The sequence below is a fragment of the Otolemur garnettii genome, unplaced genomic scaffold (assembly GCF_000181295.1).
Source record: "Otolemur garnettii isolate 467f Iridium unplaced genomic scaffold, OtoGar3 scaffold00210, whole genome shotgun sequence".
Lineage (NCBI taxonomy): Eukaryota > Metazoa > Chordata > Mammalia > Primates > Galagidae > Otolemur > Otolemur garnettii.
In genome coordinates this window covers 959032-969571 of record NW_003852605.1, presented here as the reverse complement: position 1 = coordinate 969571, position 10540 = coordinate 959032, and the positions used below count along the sequence as shown (strand labels likewise).

The window sequence follows — 10540 nt, the reverse complement described above, 5'->3', positions numbered from 1 at the left end:
TATCTCACATTCCACACATTGACTTACTAGGGGGCAGAAGGGGAGGGAAGGCAGGGAGGAGGCGCTATCAGAGGTGGGTAGGGATCTAGCCAGTGAGAGCCTCTGACCGCCCAAAGGGAAGCTGGGGCATCCCAGCCTCTGACCTCCTCCCCATTTGTCCTCCACGGGGTCCAAGCAGGGCCATGCAGAGGGTGTGTAGGTGTGGGCTTCCCCTTAGGCTGGAGTCTGGAGAAAGGGAGCAGGGAACAGGACCGGGGCTTAGGATCCCTGGGCTCACAGAGCTAACTCCTTGAGAGCCATCTGGGATAACCATGGGGTTGGGAGAGGGCACCCAAGACACCCAAGACCGGCTGGGTTGGAGGTCAATCAGTTGGGCAGTGTATCAAGTCCCAGGGAGGCTGCGTGCTGCTTGGCCCGGAGCCGCAGGTTCTCAATGCTTGTGGTTTTACTGTTCAGGGCAGCCGAGGCAGGTGCCAGGCCTGCTGGGGGCGCAGGCAGCAGTGGGGACCCCCACACACCCTGGTGGGCAGCAGCAGCTGCTGACAGGGACTGGTAGTAGGACTGGCAGTGCAGAGAGCCCAGCGGCGCCATGTTGACACCCAGGTAGGGCACAGCAGCGGCAGCAGCAGCTGCGGCGGCAGCGGGGGCTGGGCCCCCCACTTCAAAGGATGAGTAGTGCACCAGGTTGTTGGTGGCCGCCATGTGCTGGCGGAATTGCTCCTGCAGACGGAAGAGGCTCAGTGGGGACGAGGAGTAGGAATGGGAGGGGCTCAAGAGGCCGCCCCCTGGGGCTGCAGGCGCTATGGCCAGGCTGCCTGGGGAATCTGCAAACAGAGAACCAAGAACCAAGTACTTAGGACAAGGCTGTTGGGCTGCCAGGAGAGGCGCCCTCAGCCTTCCCACCCTTTTGGCAGAAAAGACAGCTTTGCATGAAAACATATCCACCCCATCTCAGCCAGGAGTCCTCTGAAGTGTTGCTCAAAGCCCTGTTTGGGAGAGACGCAGGCTTCCTGAGGCTCCCTGCCAAGCCATGTCTGTCCTTGGGGAGTCCCTCTCTCTTTCCAGGGGCTGTTACTTTGCCTTACTCCCTCTGTCCATGGCTCCCATCCTGTTCCTCCAGCTCTCAGCCATAATCCCTCCCCACCCATCTGCCTGGGCCTGGGTTTGCATCTGAGATACGGCTTTGCTTCTCTAGAAACACAGCTTCAGGGTGTCTCTGCTGCATGTGGCAATCTCTGGTACCGATATGGTATTCACTCGGTATGCACTGGTACATCAGGACCGATTGTTAAAATATTGGAGTATTCCCAAGTGGTTGATAAATAATTTTTTTTTTTTGAGACAGAGTCTCACTTCATCACCCTCAGTAGAATGCTGTGGTGTCACAGCTCACAGCAACCTCAAACTCTTAGGCTGAAGTGATGCTCTTGCCTCAGCCTCCTGATTAGCTGGGACTACAGGTGCCCACCATAACACGCAGCTATTTTTAGAGATGGGGTCTTGCTCTTGCTTAGGCTGGTCTCAAACTCCTGAGCTCAGGCAATCCACCCACCTCAGTCTCCCAGAGTGCTGTGATTATAGGTGAGAGCCACCTTGCCCAGCCAGATAAATAATTTTTACCCTGCCCTGGGCTCCCCAAGTACCCCTCCCCTGCCAGCCTCCCACGGAACCCAGGACACCTTTCCATGACTCAGCAACTCAAGGTTGAACAGTCCTTGCTAATTGGTGATGTTCCTGAGTGCCAGTTATTCTCCAACCCCTGCTCTGGCCCACCTCACATACCCAGGCCCCTGTCAGGCCCCAGCCTGCCCCAGCCTATTTCAAGGCTCACCTGCCTTGGGGCTGCCCCTCTTGCAGCCCAGACCCTTGCTCTCGGCCCCAGGGCTCTTCTCAGCTTTGGGGTCCTCAGCCCCTGCCCGAGGGTCCTCCTCACGGTCCAGCTGATCCTCTGGGGCTGACTCACTGGCAGACTGCTCGGACAGGCTCAGGTGAAGCTCAGCAGCAGGGTCACCACTGGGCAGACTGGAGGGCTGGTCAGTCTCCAGCTGGGTGTCTGGGGTTGGGGCTTCCGTCTTGCCTTCCCCATGGGAGCCCTCAGCCTCCTTCTGCTTCTGGAGCTGTTCTTTCTGCAGACTGCGCTGCTTCTTCCGGAACTTTGCCCTGCGGTTCTTGAACCACACCTGGGGACAGGAGAGAGGCAGTCAGAGGTGGAGAGGAAAGAAGGCTTGTTGTAGAGCAGTGTGCTCAGGGAAACGCTGTATATGGTAACATTGCCTCTCTCCTGCCCCAAGAAACACACACTCTCTCCCTTCCAACACTCCCCTTCTGTCATGGAAGGCTTTACTCCTTGGCACAGGAATGACATGTTGACTGCAGGATAAGGGGGGACTGGTGGGTGGGCTGGTGCTTGTCTTCAAGGCCTAGTTAAGGGAGCTGGGCCATACCTGCACCCGGGCCTCAGGAAGGTTGGTGCACATGGCCAGCCTCTCACGCATCACCACATCTGGGTAGTGAGTCTTCTGGAAGGTCTTTTCCAGGGCTTCGAGCTGCTGAGCTGTGAATGCTGTGCGGCTGCGACGCTGTTTGCGGTGCTGGGAACCATAGCGGGCCTCCAAGATGATGTCTTGAAATGTACAGCCGTTGGAGGGCAAGGAGAGGGGGCCCATTTAATTATGGGAAATAGGTTTGATTCTTATCCTTCTCTGACCTACTTTGGACACCCTGGCTGCTGCCAGAGCTGGCCTCTGGCCATTTGCCCTTGGAAATCACTCATTCCCTCTCCATATGGCTGGAGTTTTAAGATCTTTCTACCCCTTGATCCACTGTCAGGACTACAGAGGTCTCACTCAGCTTCATGAATGGCTATCAGGCATGTGACAGAAGGGATCATCGTTATTTGGCATTGAGAGTGGGTAGGTGGGTATTGCCCTGAGGTCTGTAAAGTCTCAGGATACTATAATATTCTAAGACTACAGGATACTAATGATCCTTAAGTCTATGTCGCAAAGATTCTAATACTCTATACCCCTCAGATGCTGGACACTACAACTTTTTTAGCATCAGAATCCTGACCCCTGACTATGAGAAGCCAGGCTGTGGGCTGGTTCTCATCTCAAGGCCCAGTTAGGGGAGGCAGAGAGAATTCACCAGTACTCTATTCTCTGTTCTCTACACATAAGTCTCATCATCCTAATTTTCCTACATGTCTCTTATGGCAGGACCTGAGGCTCTTGCTCTTATACCTCTTGAGCTGAAAGCCTGGCTCTGGCAGGGCCCAGAAAGTCTCAGGAAAGGCTTGTTGCACTCAGTCTTGACCCTATCAGCTGCCTCCTCAAGGACATGTCTGGTAACATGAAAGGCACTCAGGATAGTGTGGGCCTCAGGCTGGTATCCACCTGTAGCCCTTCTGCTTGACTAGTCCCTGCGGAGTGGTCAGTAACCTCACTCCACACTGCTTCCCATCACCTCGTTCAAGGATCCTGCCCTGTGTATGATGAAAGCAACCCATGTTCTCAGAGGTCTCAGCCTCTGCACAGGGCAGCCAGCATCCTTCCCCTGCACTCCAGGGATTGGGGAGTCACCTTAAATGGGAAGGAAGAGGCAACTGGGTATCTAGGAAGCCCCAGACTTTGGGATCCTCTTTCTTCAGTTTATTTATTTATTTATTTGAGACAGAGCCTCAAGCTGTCCCCCTGGGTAAAGTACTGTGGCATCACAGCTCACAGCAACCTCCAACTCCTGGGCTCAAGCGAGTCTCCTGCCTCTGCCTCCCAAGTAGCTGGGACCACAGGCGCCTACCACAATGCCTAGCTATTTTTTGGTTGCAGCTGTCATTGTTGTTTGGTGGGCCAGGCTGGATTCGAACCTGTCACCTTAGGTGTATGTGGCTGGTGCCTTAGCCACTTGAGCCACAGGCGCCGAGCCTTCTTTCTTCAGTTTAAAGAGGGAGCCCTGAACTTCTCATAAACTGGCCTTAATCCCAGCCCTGACTAAGCCCTGAGTTCATGCTAACTACCCTGGGGCAGGGGAAGAAGTGGGGGCCACTCAATCAGCCTCACACTGTTTAGGGGAGCAACAGCTCAGAGTCTACTGCTGGCTCCAAAGACTGCAAGCAGGAGTGGTTACGGGGAGGCCAAGTGCCCCATACCATGGGCAGAACCTCTGCTTGGAAGGCCCACCTGGAGCACCTGTCCTTTGGGGACTAGGCTGAACACCCCAGTTCCTCTATCCCCACCAGCAAACAAGCCACTATTCCTGACTGCTTCTCTCTGTGCTCTGGTCTTTGGGTTCATGAACATTGCTAGGAACTGATGGGGGATTCGCTCCAAACCAGGGAAGTAACCACAGCCAGATTAGGACCGCATGCCCCATCCCTACACTGAAGACTAACACCACACACTGATCTAGAGGAGCTACCCACTGAGTCCTGCCCAGAGGCCCAGTAGCATGTAAACGCGTGCTGGGACCGGCCACTCCCCATCTGTCAGGCTGGGTCCTCAGATCCCACCTCATCTCTGGACCTTGGCTCATGCTGGTCCCCACACCTTGCCATGCCTTTTTAAGGCCTGATTCCTGCCCTGTGGTCTGCAGAAAATCCTCCCTTATTAAAAAGGCTGATCCTGCTTCTCTGAGCTGCTCCACCATTTGACCCTGGCCACACTCCTCCTTCCATGCTGTCTTATGTGTCTGTGGGCACCTGCTCTTTCTAGGAGTTCCCTGAAGTCTTCTGAGGGCTGCCTGGCACAGGGCTGGGACCACATGGGTTTACCAAGTTGTCCTGGGTCAAGACAGAGTGAGTAGCATTATCTCCCAGGAAATCAAGCTCCCCACCTATGTCACCAAATCTTGCTTATACCCACCAAGGGTCTGGCAGAGCAAGACAATAATCAGATGACCCAAGAGTGGGGGGACCAGGCTACAGCTCCCTCATGGGTACTGACCTTGGACTTTGGGTAATTATGACTTCCAAGCACCTACAAGGCTCTGATGACTACTATTCATATATTACCTCAAATGACCTGCCAACCATCCTATGGGACAGGCCCGGCCGTTATGTCCTTTTTATAAAAGGGGAAACAGAGGCTCAGAGAAAAGAGAAGTGAATGGGCAGACCCTGCCCTGGTCACAACTCTATGACTTCAGAGTTCATATTTTTAGCTATAATGTCACTCCCACATAGATTCAATTTGTCTGTGCCTCAGTTCCCTTAAAATGTCCATTAAAGGAGATAATAGTCTCTCCTCATCAGGATTGAATGGTCTGATGTCTTGCACGGTGCCTGGCCCACAGCTGGTATTCAAAACAAGGGAGTCATTATAGTTATGACTGCCTGTGCTTGGAATCTCCTCCCCTGGGCATTCCAGGCTCCTTCCAGTTACTTCCCAGCTATAAAGGAACAGTCTCTTCCTCTCCTCAGTTTCTTCCTCTAATAGGACTAATGAATACCTTCCTCACAGCTTCCTGAGAAATTGAAGGCAGAGGGAAGCCAGTACCCAGAATAGTGCCGGCAAACAAGGGGTACTTGGGACATACGTTCATAGATGTCGAATTGACCTCTCTCTGTGTTTCTAAGTGACCTCAGTCTTTCTGAGCTGCCCAGAACAAGCTTAGCCAGTGCTCCCTCCTCTCTTTGCCTTTCAGAGCCTCCTCCCCCAGGCCACCCGGGCCACCTCTCCTCCCCAGGCCCCACAGTCCTGTCCCCATGGTCCCATCCCCAGGGCCCTTACCAGCCAGGCGCTCAGCTAGCGTGAGGGCGTGCACGGAAGGCCGGTAGTCAGGGGCATGCTGGGCTTGCTGGGCCGCCTGCTGGTGCAGGTTGTACATGGCGCTGAGCGAATTCATGGCGTGCAGGGAGTAGCCATTCACCCCATAGTGCTGCATGGTGGCATCCACCTGCTGATAGGGAAGAGAGGACATGGGGCAGGGCAGTCAGACTCTAATGTGGGGGGTACCCACCTGCCTATGGGGTGGTGGAAGCTCCTGCCATCAGGAAGTGGCCTGTCTCACTCATGACTTAGAGTGTGAGAGCTCCTGCTTCTATTCCTTCATTCACCCACTCACTCACTATAGGGTTTAAGGCTCTGGGCTCTCGAGTCGGACTGCCTGGGCTGGAATCTCTTTTTTTTTTTTTTTTTTAGACAGAGTCTCAAGCTGTCCCCCTGGGCAGAGTGCTATGGCATCACAGCTCACAGCAACCCCCAACTCCTGGGCTCAAGGGAGTCTCTTGCTTTTGCCTCCCAAGTAGCTGGGACCGCAGCCACCCTCTGCAACGCCCGGCTATTTTTTGGTTGCAGCCATCATTGTTGTTTGGTGGCCCCGGGCTGGATTCGAACCCACCACCTTAGGTGTATGTGGCTGGCACCTTAGCCACTTGAGCCACAGGCACCAAGCCGCTGGAATCTATTTCTCTCTCTCTCTTTTTAGTAGCAACGGGGTCTCACTCTTGTTCAAGCTGGTCTCTAACTCCTGAGCTCAAGCAATCCACCACCTCAGCCTCCCAGAGTGCTAAGATTATAGGTGTGAGCCACCTCGCCAGGCCTGGGCTAGAATCTCAGCTCCCCCACTGAGGAGTTTTGTGGCTTTGGGTTCATCACTTAACTCCTCCTCCTCAGTTTCTCCACCTGCAAAATAGAGTTAATAATAGTACCTATCTCTTGGGGTTGTTGCAAGGAGGAAGAGAGGTCTTTATAATAGGGCCTTGTTACAACATGTGCTCAAAGGTGTTAGTCACTGTGACTTACAAATCCAGTTGCTGCTGTGTGCAGTCATGTCTTCCTTAAATTGCCCAGACACCTCCCCATTTGTACACTCCTCAATTTACTCACACACTTATTATTTATTCAACAAAGATCCATTCAGGACCCCTGGAGCCAAGTCCAGAGCTGGATTCCCCATTGAGGCATTCACTATGATGAGATAATGGGTTCAAACCCTAAGGTCCTCCAAAGACATAAGAGCACTATTGCTATGGCTGTTAGATATTCACTGCCCTTACCTCCCTCTATTCTCACCATGCCTCCAAGAAGCTAGCAGGCCAAGAACAATGAACCCTATTTACAGATGAATCTACTGAGGCTTAGAGAAAGAACAGTGCCATGTTGAGATCACACAGCCAATCCAAGGCCCCACATTGCTGCTTCAATAGTCCTCAGCTGTGCACTCACTCTGCATCAACACGAAGTACCATTTTGGAATGTGACCCCATGTCTGCAGTCTCCCAAAGACACAAAGATATTTCCTATATACCAGGTGTGGAAGGAAGAAGGGGAAGGTTGTGGCAATGGCAGGTCCATTGGATGAGAGGAAGACATTTCCAGGTGTCTCAGTTCCCCACACTCACTGAAATTAACAGAAACTATTCTTAACCAAACATCCTCACAAACTCACAAGCACACACATTTCATACACAAATACATGTACGCAGACATTCTTGGCAAGGCAGTCACAAAAGCCATCCTGTTCACACACACAGATTCAACATCATTATCCCCACAGTTCCATATAAGGATATTCTTACAGGTATAAGCAGCAGACACATTTGTATATTACACATAATCATTTAACGAAATTTTCTTTTTTTTGAGACAGGGTCTCACTTTGTCACCCTGGGTGGAGTGCCATGGCCTTATAGCTCATAGCAACCTCAAACTCTTGGGCTCAAGCAATCCTCTTGCCTTAGCCTCCTGAATAGGTGGGATGACAGGCGTCCACCACAATGCACAGCTAATTTTTCCTATTTTTAGCAGAGACGAGGTCTCACTCTTGCTCAGGCTGGTCTCAAACTCCTGAGCTCAAGCAATCCACCTGCCTCAGCTTCCCAGAGTACTAGGATTACATGCATGAGCCACTGCGCCTGGCCTTCAACAGACATTTTTTAAGCACCCACCCACTAAATACCAAAGTCCCTAACTTCATGGAATTTACATTCCTGGATGGGGGGTGAGTATATAACAACAAATAAAAATATGTGTAATATGGCAGTGCCCATAGCTCAGTGAGTAGGGTGCCGACCACATACACTGAGGCTAGTGAGTTCGAACCCAGCCCAAGCTAGCTAAAATAACAATGACAACTGCAACAACAAAAAAAAGAAAATAGCCGGGCATTGTGGCAGGTGCCTGTAGTCCCAGCAACTTGGGAGGCTAAGGCAAGAGAATCACTTGATCCCAAGAGTTTGAGATTGCTGTGAGCTGTGACCCACGGCACCGTACCCAGGGCAACATAGTGAGACTTTGTCTCAAAAAAAAAAAAAAGAAAAGAAAAGAAAGAAAGACGTGTAATAATGTCAGACAAGAATAAGTGCTCTGAGAAAAATAAGGTAGGGAAGGAGAACTACAAGAGGGAAAGGACAGACCATGTTGGAATGTGTGGTTGGAAAGGGCTCTCTGGTACTTGAGCAGAAACTTGAAGTTAGTGAGGCTTTCTGGGCAGAAGGAGCAGCAAGAACAAAGGCCCTGAGGCATGAACAAGTTTTTGTATGTGGAATAGCAAGAAAATCAGGGTGGCTATAGCACAGAGGGAGGGAGTCGTGGAGGAGGTGAAGTTGGAGAGGAAGAGTTTAGATTTTATCCTAGATGTGATGGGAGCACCTGGAGGGTCTTAAACAGGGGGTGTAACATGGTATGATTTGTTTTAATTTATTATTTATTTATTTATTTATTTATTTTTGAGACAGAGTCACATTATGTTGCCCTTGGGTATAATGCCATGGCATCATAGCTCACAGCAACCTCAAACTCTTGGGCTTAAGCAATTCTCTTGCCTCAGCCTCCCAGTAGCTGGGACTATAGGCACCCACCACAATGCATGGCTATTTTGTTGTTGTTGTTGTTGAATTTGTCATTGTTGTTTAGCAGGCCCAGGCCAGGTTCAAACCCACCAGCCCCGGTTTGTGTGGCTGGTGCCCTAACCACTTAGCTACAGGTGCTGAGCATATGATTTGCTTTTAAAAGCTCATTTTGAGAGACGCCTGTAGCTCAGTGGTTAGGGCGCCAGCCACATGCACAGGGGCCAGTGGGTTTGAAGCTGGCCCAGGCCTGCTAAACAAACAAACAAACAACAACAACAACAAAAGAAATAGCTGGGCATTGTGGGCCCAGCTACTAGGGAGGCTGAAGCAAGAGAATCGCTTGAGTCCAAGAGTTTGGGGTTTCTGTGAGCTATGACACAACAGTACTCTACAGAGGGAGACAAAGTGAGATTCTGTCCCAAAAATAAATAAATAAATATATAAATACTCATTTTGTCTGCAACAGACAAAATTCTACAGAGAACAGACTGCAGAGGGGCAAGAAGAAAAGCAGCGCCCAGGCTGGTGACCGCACTGCCTTCACTAGGCCAGGAGGAGGCAGTGAGAAGAGGCCAGATTCTAGACACAGTGTGAAAGTAGAATCAGCATGATTGCTATTAAGCTCGTTATAAGATGTGAGCAAAAGAGGGCTAAAAAAGGATAACTTGAGTTGTTGGCTTGAGCAGCAGAGTGGAGATGAGCAGAGCATTGGGTTGGAGAAGCAGGTCTAGGGAGGGAGAGAATGGAAAGATTCTTGCCTCTGGGGACATAGCAAGAGTGAAATATAAATGCAACGTCCAAGTATGAGTTTTGAACTGCCAATTAGATATAGGAGTCTAGAGCTGAGGGCTAGATTTATAGATTTCTGAGTCACCGGTTTACAGAAGCTCACTCTATGCAAAACAACCATGACCCCAAGGGCAGAAATCTAAGAGAAAAAAATGATAGACATGGTGATAAAAAGTGTTAAACATCAATGTAGCACAAGACCATAAAGAGAAAAGGCTGACGGCAAATATGAAAAACTATCACATACTATATGGGACATAGCAAAATTGATTTAAAAAAAGAAATAGCACAAATAAAGGTAAAAATAGAAGGTAGGTATGATGGCATGCGCCTGTAGCCCCAGCTACTCAGGAGGCTGCGGCAGGAAGATCTCACTTGAACCCAGGAGACCAGCCTGGGCAGCAAAGCAAGATGCGTCTCATCAAAAAAAATGATCACTTTAGTAAAAGATGGCCTAAGTAAATAAAGAAACAACTCATTAAGGAAGAAACACAATAGCCCACTGACACAAAAAGGTAGCCCTTTTGACAAAAGCTCAACTTATACCCAAAGAATTAAAAAGAGAAACAATAAAAATATCATTTTTTACCAAGCAGATTAGCAAATATGAAGAAAAATTATTACCCAGGGAGATCAAGGGAAGTGGGGAAGTCCTTCCTCCTACTTCATTGATGAAAGAGCTCTTTATTGTCTTGCATCAAAAGCATTTAGAAACTAGCATCGTCTTTGGCTTAACAATTTCATTTCTCGAAATTTACCCTTCAAGTGCAAAGATATGTGTACACATTTATCACAGCACTGCTTATGAAGGCAAAGAACTGGAGACCTACCTGTCCATCGAGAGAGGATTATTAGTTCAGTAAATGAGGGGACAGGCGTGCCCTGTCACAGTGTACAGTGTCACAGTTTAAAACAATGATGCGGTGTCTGTATTGCTGATGTTCACAACATATTGTTGAGTGA

At 50.2% G+C, this 10540-nt stretch overlaps 1 protein-coding gene across 2 annotated transcripts; it reads right to left on the bottom strand.

Moving 5' to 3' along the window:
• Window positions 1-366: 366 nt before the first annotated feature.
• Window positions 367-5889, bottom strand: DMBX1 (diencephalon/mesencephalon homeobox 1). 2 transcript variants are annotated; one of them, XM_003801419.2, is made up of 4 exons: window positions 5727-5889; window positions 2445-2623; window positions 1832-2180; window positions 367-824 (listed from the first exon to the last, which is right to left on the bottom strand). In XM_003801419.2, exons 1-4 carry the CDS (start codon window positions 5878-5880, stop codon window positions 367-369), a joined length of 1140 nt encoding a protein of 379 aa, XP_003801467.1. In that variant the 5' UTR covers window positions 5881-5889. The 2 variants fall into 2 exon arrangements, with proteins under 2 accessions (XP_003801467.1, XP_012667929.1); XM_012812475.1 differs by having other exon boundaries at window positions 2445-2640; window positions 5729-5880.
• Window positions 5890-10540: the final 4651 nt, after the last annotated feature.